This window comes from Lepisosteus oculatus, chromosome 27 (genome assembly GCF_040954835.1).
Source record: "Lepisosteus oculatus isolate fLepOcu1 chromosome 27, fLepOcu1.hap2, whole genome shotgun sequence".
NCBI lineage: Eukaryota > Metazoa > Chordata > Actinopteri > Semionotiformes > Lepisosteidae > Lepisosteus > Lepisosteus oculatus.
In genome coordinates, this window is record NC_090722.1 from 5,760,324 (window position 1) to 5,774,557 (window position 14,234).

Here is a 14,234-nt window from a genome sequence, read left to right on the forward strand (position 1 = left end):
TCACTGTTGATGGTGTGTTTTGGGGGTGTGAGGTTTTGTAAGTGTGGGGTGGGAAGTGTAATCCTGCAGATGTGCGTAAATTCACACAGGTGAGCCCTGCCAGCACACCCTCTGCCCTGGGTGTTGGCTGACTGGATCGCGGTTTACAGGCTCTGTACGGTTTAAATCATCGCAGCTTTGATCCTCTGAGCGGCCTCCAGCTCTGTTCTTGTCTGCTGTTACGTCATCTGAGCCCTGTCCACACCTACCTTCCAATCTGGGATCAAGAAATAATCAGACTTGAAGTTACTGGTAGTTGGTCTTTACTGCACTCTACTGTGTTTTTACCCTGATCTCACTGGGCTTTACTGCACTGTACTGCGTTTTTACCCCTTTCATACTAGACTTTACTGCACTGGACTGTGATTTCACCTTGATCTCACTGGGCTTTGTGGCTCTGTACTGTGCTTTTACCCTGAGCTCACTGAGGCTTGTTGTACTTTATGGCACACCAGAAAAATCTTACACGGGCAGAGAATGTGTAGTTTTGCCTGATACAGGACCAAACCCCGCAGCTCCCCTCATCCTAACGCTAACGAGAAGCTGAAGTCTTAGTGTGGCGCTCCCTCTGGCGGCCGTCGACGGGAAGTGCAGTTTGGTGTGAAAAACACATTAAGGCCCGGGTGTCATGAAGGAAGACGGACAAGGATGTAGAACACACTTTTATTACGCAATCCCGAACAACACGGTTTAACAAGCAGTAAACAAAGAGAAACCGCTGATGTCATGCAGCTATCTCTTTAAAAAAAAAAACCATTAGAAATACTGTGGCTTTATTAACTGTTTTAAAACTGAAGAAAAAATAACTTATTTTAACTACATAATTTAGATGTTATTTACAGGTTTGCGAGCTCTTCACTTCACAGCGTCGGGGTACTGCCAGGAGTAGGGAGTCCTGTATTCTATCCAACACAACAGAGATCTGTACAGACACTGACCCCACATCAGATCTGATCAGGTGGCCAGAAGGTCGATTTGTACACTGATACAGCGCCTTTGGTCGGGGCAGCTAGCTCCTGTCTTGTCAGGGGTGCCCAAGAACTATTAAATCCACAAGCACACGCAGAACAGCAGCCAGCAAACTCTGTCTTACCAGTCAGCACTGGAGTCTGAAACAGTCTCTCCCCTCCACCCCTCATGTCCCACTCACCGTAGTTCTGAAAGTTTCCACCAGGTAGCACTATACCCTCCCCTCCTTCCTCTCGCTTCCCCAGTCTGTGCAGTTAGGGGACACGAGACCCCACTCTCTCCCTACCCTCCACCCCTCGTTTCTCCATTCGCTGCAGTTCTGAAAGTGTCCACCGTGTGGCACTATACCCCACACGCCCACAGTCACAGTGTGCTCTCCAGGGTGTTGTAGTTGTCCTTGAAGCTCTTCAGCTCCAGGAAGTGCTTGGGCCTCTTGCTGCGCTGGCCCGAGGGCAGGTAGGTCACCTGGATGGTGGAGGCCGTGGGCGTCTCGGGGGAGCTGGTCAGGTCCTTGGCTGCGGACTGGTGCTGCTGGCTCAGGCTGGCGCTGCTGGACAGGGTTTTCATCCTGAGGGCGGGAGAGGGAGAGGGAGAGGGCGTGAGGCGGGGCTGGGACCTCATGTTGACACAGACTTACAGAACAGGCAGAGGGACGTGACCAGGACCAGCTGCCTGCTCCTTCAGCGCAGGAAAAGGCTGTGTCCAGCGTGAGGGGGGGACACAGGGAGGGTCAGGCAGGGGGCCGATGATACTCACACTCCAGCCAGCTCCGTCAGGGCCTCCTGGTACTGCAGGAACTCCACCTCCCCGAACACCTGCACCACACAGGACAGCACTGTCACAGGCAACACGCAACACGGCACTGCCAGGTCACACAGCACACGGCAACACGCAGCCCAGTCACACGGATCACGGCATCGACACGCAACATCACACAGCCCACGGCATCGACACGCAACATCACACAGCCCACGGCATCGGCACGCAACACCACACAGCCCAGTCACACAGAACACGGCATCGACACGCAACACCACACAGCCCAGTCACACGGAACACGGCATCGACACGCAACACCACGCAGCCCAGTCACACGGAACACGGCATCGACACGCAACACCACGCAGCCCAGTCACACGGAACACGGCATCGACACGCAACACCACGCAGCCCAGTCACACGGAACACGGCATCGACACGCAACACCACGCAGCCCAGTCACACGGAACACGGCATCGACACGCAACTCCACGCAGCCCAGTCACACAGCCCACTGCATCGACACGCAACTCCACGCAGCCCAGTCACACAGCCCACTGCATCGACACGCAACACCACACAGCCCAGTCACACAGAACACGGCATCGACACGCAACACCACACAGAACACGGCATCAACACACAGCCCGCTCACGCAGCCCCCTGCGGCGCGGCGCCCTGGCCCGTACCCCGGTGCCGTGGCGCGCCGAGTCGTAGCCGTCCAGCAGCGTGTCGATGAGCGACCTGCGCCCCCCCTTGAACACGGCGTGGGAGCCCCGCAGCTCCAGCAGGAAGCTCTGGAAACTGCGGCCCGTCAGGGACCTGGAGTTCTTGCCCATCTCCTGGAAGGGGATGTCTGGCAGGCGGGAGACAGAGGGGGGATCGGGGCAGAGCATGGGCACTCCCGCTGGGCGGGCAGCGGGGCGAAAGGGGTGCAGGCGGCGGACAGGCAGAGAGACGGAGGGGGGGAGACCCCAAGAAGAGCAGGGTGGGGGGGGGCAGGAGGTCTCACCTGAGTCTCTGATGGCGTCCAGCGCCCTCATCCTGTAGAGGTAGTTATAGCACCCTGCAGACAGACAGCACACGGTCAGCCCTGCCCGTCAGCGCGGGTGCCGACTCTGCCCGGGACCTGTCCCAGGCCTCACCGCACAACGAGCGCCGCAGGGACGCTTCGGGGTTCAGCCTGCTGCACGCACACGCTCGGGCAGAGCGGAGACGCTCCACGAGACTGGGGCCGACGCCGCTGTGCCCGCTGACCGGCTGCCCAGCAGGGGGCGTCACAGCTGTAACCCGCTCGCTGCCCTGAGCCCTACTCCTGTGGGCGTGAATGTGTGTGAGTTTGTGTGCCCGTGTGTACATGTTGTGTATGAGCTGTGTGTATGCTCTGTGAGTGTAGTGCTGTGTGTGTAACTGTGTTGTGTATGTGCTGTGTGTATGCTCTGTGAGTGTAGTGCTGTGTGTGTAACTGTGTTGTGTATGTGCTGTGTGTATGCTCTGTGAGTGTAGTGCTGTGTGTGTAACTGTGTTGTGTATGTGCTGTGTGTGAGTGTACATGCTGTGTGTGTGTGTGACTTGTGTATGTGCTGTATGTGTTTGTGTGAGTGTGTATACATGCTGTGTGAGTGTGTGTACACGTGAGTGTAAGTGCTGTGTGTGAGAGTGTGTACACCTGGGTGAGTGTGTGAGTATAGTGCTGTGTGGGTGAGTGTAGTGCTGTGGGTGTGAGTGTGTGTACGTGCTCTCACCGGCGGGTGTCCTCTGCAGCAGTCTCTCGTCCTCTGGGGACAGCAGCCTGGGCTCGTACTTCACGTCCTGCACCCTGGACAGCCGCGCATCGATCTCCTCCCGCAGCTCCTGCAACGTCCGCTCGTTAGCGCTAACGAACCCGCCGGCAGGCTCAGCCGCTCGCCCTGAGGACAGCCGGAGATGGAGCTGGGCTCCGGGACTCAGTCCAGCAGGAGGGCTGCTGTCTCAGGAGCCCTGGGAACTGGGGCCTAGCTGACCGGCAGTTCACCCCCCACCCCTCCCTCTCAGACAGACAGGTGGACACTCGGACAGAGGGACAGACTCTCAGACAGACAGACAGGTGGACACTCGGACAGAGGGACAGACTCTCAGACAGACAGACAGGTGGACACTCGGACAGAGGGACAGACTCTCAGACAGACAGGTGGACAGAGGGACATTTTCAGACAGACAGGTGGACACGTGGAGGGACAGACTCTCAGACACAGGTGGACAATCGAACAGGGGGACACTCTCAGACAGACAGGGGGACACTCGAACAGGGGGACACTCTCAGACAGACAGGTGGACAATCGAACAGTGGGACACTCGGACAGAGGGACACTCTCAGACAGGCGGACACTCGAACAGGGGGACACTGGGACAGACGGACACTCACCTTGGGGGCGTTGTGACCCAGAGGTACATGCGGACCCCGGCGGGACTTCATGGCGAAGCGCATGATCTGTCTCTTCACGAAGATAAACAGCAGCACGAAGACCTGGAGGCGCAGACACAACGCGTCACCGACAGACGGCCACCTGCCTCCACACACACGCCAAGGCGCTACATATACCCACCAGCGCGCTCCCCGAGACACACGCCAGTCGCAGAATTGAATTTGATCATGAATTCATCTGGGATCACTTACCAGGCTTCCGTACGCCATAACCAAAACAACATTCACCCCAGACAGCGAGTTACTGCTCTGAGCCTGAGACATCTCGGCACTTTTGTAAAACAAAGGGGTAAACCTCCTCAACGATCCTCAATTTTGTTGTTTTTGTGTCTCCCGTTGAAACTAGGAATTAGAACACAGTCAGAGGATGCGAACGCGATTCGTACATTTTACAATGTTATGCGCCGTCTTCCGCATAAACCCGGCCAACAAAGCCCGCAAATGGAACTGCCTTGGCGAAGCCGCCCTGTCAACCATCACATGATCCAGGACAAACAGAACTCTGCTCATTTGACCCTCGTCACATGACACGGGCTACCGTAAATCCGTCCATTTGCGCACGTCCTACCGTAATGTCTTCCCGAACGTGACGATTTCGATCGGAAGTGTGTAAGCGTGCCCACAGTATTTGTCTGTTATGGAACGGACCACCTTTGCTAAACGCATACAGGACGGGGTCTGCGCACAGCCTTGCTGGCGGAAGTGTCTTTCAGTGCGTTTTGTGTTCTGTGAATAGGAAGGATTCTCCCCCTCGTTGGCTCAAGGCCTCGTTTCCTGGTTTGCTCGGCTTTAGCTAGGTGACAGGCCTCTTGCCCCTGCGGTGCTGTCTCCTGCTCAGGGGACTGCCTAGGGCCCCGAGGCCCCCAGGGGGACCCCTCAGTGTGCAGCACAACGTATTGTGACGAACGGCCGACATACAGGTGGTACGAGCCGGTAGCAGCGTGGCGATGGCAAGGCCCTCTACACCCCTGAGCGTAACAGGGAGATCGGCCGACGAACTCTGCCGGAAAAATCCCTGTGGAGTGATGCCGGAGGCCCGGGTTCGATTCTGAGGCGGGGCACGAGCAGCAATTACATTGCTGTAGTGTTTAAAGTTATGATTTGCTATAATTTTGAAGTCACAGAGGTTCTGTTTATCATTCTTTATTGTTACTAATTGGTCTTTTTTATTACTGTCAATGTTAAAATACACATTATCCTAGAAAAATCTGTGTTTCTTGTACTGTTTGTAACGTATTGTAACACTTACGGCCGACAGGTACTGTGTAAGAGCCGGCGTACCAGAGCAGGTGACGTCACCGCCCTTCCCTGTGATAGCAGGACTACAGCCCCTGGGCTGTGGAGAGATCTCTCTTTGGCTCACCGGGCTGGGTCCCTGCTGAGTGACGCGGAGTCCTGGGTTCGAGTCCCCGACGGTGCGGGGCTGACCTAATGCGGCAAGGGCGCCCGCCTGAACCCCGTTGCGTTACATTATGTGTTCTTCAGAGCTAGTTCATAATGTAATTGTTCTGTTGTGTTGGGAGCTGACAACAGTACTGTATGTGTTAAACACACCCCAGCTACAGACTCTATGACCCTCCACCATCTGGAAAACAGTACCGGAGCATTCGGGCCCGGACTACCCGACTCAGAGACAGTGTTTACCCCCGCACTATCAAACTATTAAACTCTCAGCCTCTCTCACCTACGATCTGAACCTCACAGTGCCTTCTCTCTTACCAAAGACTCAAACACACATTGAAATCTACCTCTACCTCACATGTCAAGAAGCTCACTCCCATCATTTTCTATCCTTTATTTCATTCTGTGGATGTATGATTTTGCACATCTGATGTTGTTTTGCACACTGCCTGTTGTCTCTGTCTTTCTTTTTTTATACAATTGTATTGTTTTCTGTACTTCTTACCGTCTGAGAGCTAGCTTAATAGCATTTCGTTATACCATATACCTGTATATGAGTATAATGACAATAAACTTGAACTTGACTTGGCATAAAAGCGACCTGATACTCTCTGTGCAGGTATGGCACAGATGACTGAGCTTTGTCGTTCCATATTATTATTCCATTTTGTAAAAACAATCAAACAGGTAAGCACAAATCTTTCCTATCCGGCCACTTGCGGAAAATTCCCCATGACGAATGGCACCCGTGTCACGTGTTGGGGGAGAGCCCGCAGGGCAGGAAGTCACGTGATCGGGGTCTCCCCTCTGAAGCGGCGGTGTGCAGTCTCTTAACCACGTGACGCGGCTGACGGGGTGTCAGTGTGGAAGAGAAACAGGTAAACTCCGAGTCGGTCGCTTATTGTCTGCGCGGCTCCGGCGGTCTGCTTTTTTTTTTGTATTTTTTTCCAAGGGTTGACAGGATCAGAGTAGTCCAAACCGAAAGCAAGCTGATTGTGAGACCGTTGCGTCGGTTCAAACGCTGAATTTTAGCCGCCGAACCGGGGTTTCTGGTTAGTAAATCGCTCGATATTTATTTTTTTTGTTGTTCGGGGCCTAGCGGCCTAGCTGAAGCCTCGGGCTTGAGTAGCGGCGGAGCCGGAAAAGCGGGTCGGAAGACCGGCGTTGGTGGTGATTGTGTGCGTGGAGCGGAGGGGGGGTTGCTGTCAAACAGCGTTAAAAATACAGAGGTGGGACGGGATAAATACCAGAATCGGGAGGAGCCATTATTTATCTCGGCGCTGGATACCGACGGAGACGGGCGAGTGCGCCCTGTGGCTTGGTGTGTTATCTGCGAGTCGGTCTGGGGTGGCTGGTTAATGGCTGCTCCTGCGACCATGAGGTTGATCGGAGGCGAGGGGCGGAAGGCGATCCGCACGCCTGCCGAGATTATACCATGCGGGTCGTCTCCGCACGGCCGCTCTGAGCGGCTTTCGCCTCTCTCTCCCTGCGGTTTTCCTCGAGGAAAAAAGTTCGGGGAGACATTTGCAGAAGTAGGTGCGATCTCGCCCCTAGTCCGTGGACCGGCCCGGGTGTTTCTCAGACACACGGGTGGATGGGGAGAAGGGGGGGGGCGAGTTGGTCGGGGAAAGAGAAATAATTCGGCGAATTTCTGATCCCGGAGGTAAACGAAATAAAATTAAAGGGGCTCCGCATCTCATATCTCCGGCTTATGGATAACATCCCGGCTCTTGGGTTGGGGGGGAGTCCGTACCGGGTCTGAGGCGAAGTTAGGGTTATGAAGTGGGGGGCTTTTCTGTTGGTGTTTTTAATTGATTTGGGGGGCTGTACTCCCGAAGTTTCCACTGCGGCCTCTTCCAAAGTTGTCCGATTTCGCAGTTGTAAAGTTGGGCGTTTTTTTAAAAAAAAAACCCGTCGCCTTTTCGTCTGGATAGTTTCGGTCTAGAAGGTGGCGCTGGTGGGGGGACTGCGTCGTAGCTGTTGCGTCCAGATCTAGTTTCTAGGTCTGAAGCAGTAAGGTTTTCTGTAGAGCCGGCCTTTCTGGGGTATATTTCGCGGAATTAGTGCTTTATTTATAACCCGCAGCCCGTTTCTTTACTATTAAGTCACTATTGAGATCAGTTGCCGTACAGAAAGCGACCGTGTCCGTTCGGACGGCGGTAAACTGGGTTAGAAAAGCGCTGCCTGTTCTCTCAGGGGGGCTGTTGGGGCTCCAGGCGGGCGACGCCGGGTCTCCATCTTCTTATTTTCAAACTTTGTCGACTCCTTGTGGGATTAACACCACCCTTGCGTGGTTTCTGGACCGAAAGTCGCGTGAGCACGTCGGGCCTCCGCGGGTTCTTCTTCCTGCTGTGAGAAAAGTTCAGGCAGGAGAGAGAGAGAGAGAGGGGGCGTCTGTGTCCGTTTTTGATTTCCGTGAACGCTTTTGCGGTAGTGGTGGTCGTCGTTGTGTGTGTGTGTGTGTTTTGAACCGTCCCGCCAGCTCCGGCGGGGGGAGGCCGGTTCGGCTCCGGGAGCAGGGCGCCTTGCCGCCGGCGGTGACTGTTTCGGTTGTCAGCGCTCGTTGGAGACCGACGCCTCGGCCTTTTCCGGGGAAACCCGGGCGGCGGGACAACCAGTACGAGGGAAGAGGCTTGGCCGCAGCTATTATATAAACGGCAGCTTGTTTGTTGTTGTTTTTTTTCCCCCCTCTCTTTCTTCCAGCAGCTCGGGGCTGGCCGTCTCCTTTCACCCTCTCTGGGATTTCGATGGCTGTTCAGTCCCCCCAGCAGCTTCGGTGTCTTTTTTCTCTTGGCTGGGTTTTTGTGCTTGTGTCACACGGTCGCGTCCTCTCCCCCGTTGAAACCCTCGCGGGTGTGAAGTGGTTGTCCTGGCAACGCTTAGCAGGACAGCGCAGCACCCTGGAAGCTGCGGCTTGCAGGCCGTGCTTGTCCTCTCTCGGAGGCTGCCTGATCGCGATCCGGTCACGTCCTCCGCCTGGGCTCGCAGGAAGGGTACGGGGGCCGGGGTGCAGAGGGCCGGCCGAGGCTCGGGCTGTCCAGTCCTGACCCTGGAGGCCCCAGTGTCTGCAGGTCTTCCTTCCAGCTCGGCTGGGTATTAATTCAGGGGGACCTGCTGGCACAGCGGCTCCTCCGGTAGCCCCCCCCCCCCGGCTGTCCGGACCCTCGGGTGACGGGGGCAGGAGGCGACACAAACACGGCGACCCCGTGGATCGAGGGGTGTGGGAGGGGGGCTGACTCCAGCTGGTGGGGTGTCTCGGGTAGAAGCAGGGGGCCGGAGGTTGGGGTTCTGTAACCCCTGCACAGGCGGATGGGTGGGTGGTCTTGAGGGGCGGGGGGGGTTAGTCCGTGGGGCCCTGCAGGGCCAGACGTGGACGCCCGCTGCGGAGGAGAGGGGCGGCGCTAGCGTTCGGTCGGCCCGCGGGCTTGAGACAGTTGGGCGAGGAGGGGTGGGTCGCGGGCTGCTTTTAACAGGCTGTCTGTCTTGTGTTCCAGGTGTTTTTTTCCTTTGTAAATACTGTTATTTGTATATACTGTAAATGATGACGTCGGTGGGCAGCAGCCGCGCCCGGGGGAGCTGGGAGCAGACGCAGACACAGAGCCAGACGCAGCACAAGCAGCGGCCACAGGTACTGGGGGGGGCTGGGCAGGCGGGGGGCCGGTGCTGGTTGTTAAGGGGGTCCGGGTGGTTGTTGGTGCGGCTGTGTAGAGGCTCCTCCCTGCGGCGAATCCGTGAGAGGAGCTGGCTGGGACCCGGGTCGCGCGGTGAGCTGGCGGCAGCCAGGGCGTCCTCCTGTGCTCGCTGCTGGGGGACGGATCGGGATGGGGGGGTCAGAGTGGCCCAGGCGCATCGGTCCGCCGGCGGAGAGGGGCATCCCATCATGCATCTACACTTGGCCTGCTTCGGGCCTGTGCTGACTGTGCCACCTCAGCAGTGGGCAGCTCAGCGGGCCGCCGGTGCGTGTTCTTCCTGCTTTGAGTTGCTTTTGCCCTTTGTGGCCCCTTGCCCCTGTGAGGGCAGGAGAGAGCAGTGGTGTGAGTGCCTGGTTGCACCAGTACCCACTGCAGGGGGTTAATCTGTGGTTGGCAGCAGTGTCCAAGGGGTGCGGAGAGCAAGGGGCATTACTTTTAGCATCTTAATTCTTCAGAAAAACCTGGGAAAGTTCCAGCCCTGACTCAGGGCTGTGGCGTATCCCGTGGACTCGGGACGGCCTGCTCTCGGCTGGGCTTCCCCTGGCAGGGCCTGATAGGAGGCTCTCCTGACTGGGATTGGTGACCCTGTGTTCTCTCTGGACCTCTCTCCTCCTCCTCTTCCTCCAAGGCCACCGCGGAGCAGATCCGACTCGCACAGATGATTTCGGACCACAATGACGCCGACTTCGAGGAGAAGGTGAAACAGGTGAGTTGTGGCCCTCCGCGCCTAATTTTCCTTTTTTCCTTTTTGTTCTGGTCAGTGGTCGGGGGTTTTTAAGGATGCAGAGTTCAGTGTGAGGTCAGTCCAGTACTCATCTGCACAGTAAGGCAGGTCAGGCTCCCCGTGCACAGCAGTCTGATCCGCTCCGGGTTTTACGAGAGTACCTTCTGCAGGGAATCCAATGGCTCTGTCTTTTTCTTGAGCTTATGGGTGTCCCCGTTTATCCCGGCACATTCCGCCTCCTGTGTCCAGGTCCTTTTGTACGAGAGTCCTGCAGCTGGTAAGACCCGGACCGGATCGGTTAGCCGTGCAGTCGGAGTGACCTGGTTCCTGTTGCCCCAGGCACACCAGTAAGGCCCTTCACAGCTCCCCCAGTAGCCGTGAGGGGCAAAAAAGAGTGTGCCAGAGAAACGCGAACGTGGGGGGTCGAGTCCAGATGCTTTCTCTCGGCTTCCGTCTGAAAGATGAAGCAACTTCCGACCCCCACATCCCTCCTGATCTTATCCCACCCCACCCCCCTTTCGTTTCTGGTTGTTCCCCGGCATAGCAGTGCCGTGCTGTTGGGGATCCCCCACCCCGAATCTTCAGAAAGCAGATCCAAGGGCTGACCTTGCCCTCCATTGCAGGTGTGCTCTTCTTGAATGGGGTGTGGGGGCATGAGTTAGAGGAGTGGGTAGGCAGTGATGATGGGGGCAGGGGACACAGGCAGGAAGAGCTGTGCTGGGATGCCTTACATCAGCTGTTCCCAAAGATGAGGAGTGTTTTTTTTTTAGCTTCAGGAAAAAAAAGTCTTGATGCCGAAATTGTTTTGTTTATCCCCTTAACTGAGCAAGATGGCGTAGGTGTGCTCCTTCTTTAGAAAATGATCGCTTATTAAAGCTGCCGGGCTGCCTCTCCGGCACCAGGGTCTGGCACCCGTGCGTTACACGGGAGAGGACGAGGCCTGTGTGTTCGGGCCTGGTGCGAGGGGCCCCAGGAGGTGTACAGGGGTCTTCAAACCAGCAGCACTTGAGGGTCCGGCAGAAGCTGTTAAGCCAGTAAAGAGCCGAGTGAGGTCCTCCAGGGCGGAGTTGGCGTGGAAAGCTGCAGACCAGGGGCGGTTCCGTGGGCTCGGAGACCCCTGGGGTCAGGGAGGCAGGGATGTGAGGGGAGGAGCGTGCACGGGCAGGCCAGGACAAGGTGCTCCCGCCTGGCGTCGGCTGGCACCGCCGTCTCGGTCAGGACGCCAGCGCGTGGGCGTCTGGAGGGGCAGGAAGGGATCGAATTTTGTTTGGGTTTTTTTTTTTTGCGGGCCCATCCGAGATGGGAGTCGATGCTTAAAAAAAACCTGGCTTCATCGTTTCCCTCCCTCCCCCTCTCCCCCCAGCTGATCGACATCACGGGGAAGAACCAGGACGAGTCCATGATCGCCCTTCACGACTGCAACGGCGACGTGAACAGAGCCATCAACGTGCTGCTGGAGGGGAACCCCGACACCGTGAGTCTCGTGTGGGGGCTGGGGGGGTGTCAGAGAAGCCAGGTTCCGTCGAACTCCGAGTTCCAGTTGAGGGAAAGGAGGCAAGCCCCTCTGGTTTCAGAGGTGTCAGCCTTGGCACCCCACAACTCTTAACCCCTGGCGGCTCCGTCGGCGGAGTCCCGGAGGCTTGGCAAGAGCCGCCGCCTGACGCCAGTCCCCCCCCCCCCCCGCTGTGCCGCAGGACTCCTGGGAGATGGTGGGCAAGAAGAAGGGCGTGTCCGGGCAGAAGGACGGCGGGCAGACGGAGGCCAGCGAGGAGGGCAAGGAGAACCGCGAGAGGGAGCGGGACGCAGCGCGCCGGCGCGGAGGGGCTCCTCCCCGGAGGGGCGGGGGCGCCAGCCGGGGCCGCGAGTGTAAGGAGATTCTCTATCGATCTCTTCCCCCCCACCGGCGCGAGCGGGACGTCTGTCGTTAATCAGCTGATCGGTTCACTTCAGCCATTAATTCCAGAGGTTGATGTGGGGGGGTTGCACACCCCTGGGTGATGCCCATCTGGCCTCACGTTCGCCAGGGCCTCGCTCTCGAACCGGCACGGCCGCGGCCCTGCCGGGGGTACTGAGCTCCGGCTCCCTGGAGTCACTGAAGGGCCGGGAGCTGCCCTGGTGAAGACGGAGCTCAGGTGGAGGGGGAACCGGGAGCTGTTGGGCTGCTGCAGGGACAGCTTTCAGTCTGAAACGTGTTCTCTGCCTTGCTGGGGCTGCTGGCCTTGGGCCCGCCCAGCCCCCTTAAACTCCAGGAGCCCCGAGTTGAATATTAAGGGAGATCTGGTGTTTCGAGCAGGGAGTCTTGGGGGGCTGTTTGGGGCTGTCTGCTCCCAGAGCCCTTGAGCGTGAGTAGAGTTGGAGCTTGTGTCTCTACCTTCCTGTTGAACCCGTGTTTCCCTTGCCCCTGAGCGAGTCAGGTGTGATGTCAAGTTCTGGGTGGGCCTGACTCCCAGCACCTTGGGGTGGTGGGGGGAAAAAGGGGGCAGGCAGTCTTTACAGCTGGGACAGAGCTCACCTCTGTGGACAGCAGAGAGGTACACACCACTAGTGGCCAGCAGAGGGCGCTCTGCATATGGACACTCCATGCCAGGCAGTATTGGTTTGCTGATGTGCGCTTGGTTTCAGGTTGATTATCGGTCCCGATCGGGGTGAGTTGCCAGTGGGGGTGCTTTTGCACTGCCTGATGGGACGCTCACCTTTGACTCGCCAGCGTTGAGACGCTCTCCCTGGTCTCTCATCTCCTCTCGGGCTTTTCCAAAACTGCAGCACACCAGTAAGGCCCTTCACAGCTTCCCCAGTAGTCGTGAGGGGGCGACAGCGTGTGCCAGAGAAACGCGAACGTGGGGGGGTCGAGTCCAGATGCTTTCTTTCGGCTCCGGTCTGAAAGATGAAGCAACTTCCGACCCCCACAGGACACCTGGCTGTTTCCGAGTCCTGTGACTCGGACCCCCTCAGTGAGTTATCAGGGAGGTTTGGAGTATTCATCAGGGTAGTGCACGGACGCTTATCGCTCTCTCCTACCCAAAGTGGTACAGGGGTCTGAGGCGGACCCCCGGCGTACCTGGTTCTGCATGGTGATGGTCCTTTGAGCTCCGAGACAAGTTCCTCTCACATGGGGACCCCCCGGCGCAGCAAGGACTGCTGGGAATGAGGGGTCGTTGGCTGGTTGATGTGCCGCGCTAGGAGGTGTGGGCAGAGGCCTGGCCCAGCTGGCGCGGAGGGGGGAGGGAAGGCGCTTCCCTTCCCTGTTGGACATACTTTTAGAAACCCGATCTTGTGGAGGGCGGCCCTGTGTCTTGGTCTTGAGTTGTCTGGAGTTGGGGGGGCCCCCCCTCCCCGCACGCCAGAACGGTCCTGTTTTAAGCTAAGCTACGTGCATGAACTTTCTCCAAGCTCTGCTGTCTAGCCCCCCCCCCCCTGGGCAGGAGTGATGCTAAGAACAGAAATTGAGCGGCCTTTCTGGGCTGTTTGTGGCCTCAGTGCAAAGCTTGATCTCTCTCTCCCCCCCCCAGTCCGCGGACAGGAGAACGGGCTGGACGGAGCGAAGGCAGGCGGGCCATCGGGCCGGGGGATGGAGCGCGGGCGCCGGGGCAGGGGCAGAGGCAGAGGTAAGTCCCAAAAAAACCCCTCTCGTGTCCGTGAGTTCAGCGCCTCGGCTCTGTGTGGAAGCCTGTCCTGTGCTCAGGAGGGGGCTCGTGATCGTGCCGCTGGCTGCGCCTGGCTGACCTCTCTCTCTCTCGTCAGGTGGTTCCGGACGGCGAGGCGGCAGGTTTTCGGCTCAGGGGATGGGGTAAGTCAGGGCTCCGTCCAGCTCTCCGGGCAGAGGGTGGGAGCGAGACCCCCCCCCCTCGTGCAGCAGTGGGGGCTGCGGGCTCCGAGTCCGCGTGTCGCGAGCAGCGCTCCCGAGGAAACACTCCAGGGGCCCCTGGCTGGGGAGCGGCCCCCGCCGAGCGGCCCGCGGCCGTGCCCGTCAGCGCAGCGCCGCCACCGCCTTGAACAGGGCCAGAGCTGCAGAGAGGGGCTCTCGCCCGGCTCGGCCCGTACAGAGGTGCCCTCCGTGGGCTCCTGAAGCGGCTGGAGGGCTGTCCTCTCCTGGGACAGGCCCCCGAAACGGGCTCCTCCAGAGGCTACAGGCCTGGGGGAGGGGAGAGTGGCGCTGTGGGTGACTCCTGTGTGTACCTGGGCAGCC

The 14,234-nt window shown here is 58.1% G+C and overlaps 2 protein-coding genes across 11 annotated transcripts in view; one reads left to right on the plus strand and one right to left on the minus strand.

The window, feature by feature from the left end:
- Positions 1 to 690: 690 nt before the first annotated feature.
- c27h1orf43 (chromosome 27 C1orf43 homolog) lies at positions 691 to 4,691 on the minus strand. Its single transcript, XM_069185142.1, has 7 exons — positions 4,424 to 4,691; positions 4,172 to 4,273; positions 3,513 to 3,621; positions 2,780 to 2,833; positions 2,457 to 2,623; positions 1,765 to 1,823; positions 691 to 1,576 (listed from the first exon to the last, which is right to left on the minus strand). The coding sequence occupies exons 1-7, from the start codon at positions 4,493 to 4,495 to the stop codon at positions 1,372 to 1,374; spliced, it is 768 nt and encodes a 255-aa protein (XP_069041243.1). The 5' UTR covers positions 4,496 to 4,691; the 3' UTR covers positions 691 to 1,371.
- Positions 4,692 to 6,461: 1,770 nt separating this feature from the next.
- ubap2l (ubiquitin associated protein 2-like) overlaps positions 6,462 to 14,234 on the plus strand; it is a 32,679-nt gene continuing 24,906 nt past the window's right edge. For 9 of the 10 annotated variants that reach the window (XM_015336553.2, XM_015336561.2, XM_015336555.2 and 6 more), the window contains exons 1-7: positions 6,517 to 6,684; positions 9,127 to 9,260; positions 9,953 to 10,030; positions 11,412 to 11,522; positions 11,743 to 11,914; positions 13,558 to 13,653; positions 13,790 to 13,835. In XM_015336553.2, the coding sequence (XP_015192039.2) occupies positions 9,171 to 9,260; positions 9,953 to 10,030; positions 11,412 to 11,522; positions 11,743 to 11,914; positions 13,558 to 13,653; positions 13,790 to 13,835 (593 nt within the window). In that variant the 5' untranslated portion in view covers positions 6,517 to 6,684; positions 9,127 to 9,170. The other variant, XM_015336554.2, reaches the window with a different exon arrangement.

Excerpts from the sequence above, each read along its gene's own strand:
- c27h1orf43 (XM_069185142.1), bottom strand. The coding sequence starts at position 4,495 with ATGTCTCAGGCTCAGAGCAGTAACTCGCTGTCTGGGGTGAATGTTGTT. Across the intron at positions 2,834-3,512 it reads GCTGCAGAGGACACCCGCCG|GGTGCTATAACTACCTCTAC; the intron begins GTGAGAGCACGT and ends GTCTGTCTGCAG. Across the intron at positions 2,624-2,779 it reads GGACGCCATCAGAGACTCAG|ACATCCCCTTCCAGGAGATG; the intron begins GTGAGACCTCCT and ends CCCGCCTGCCAG.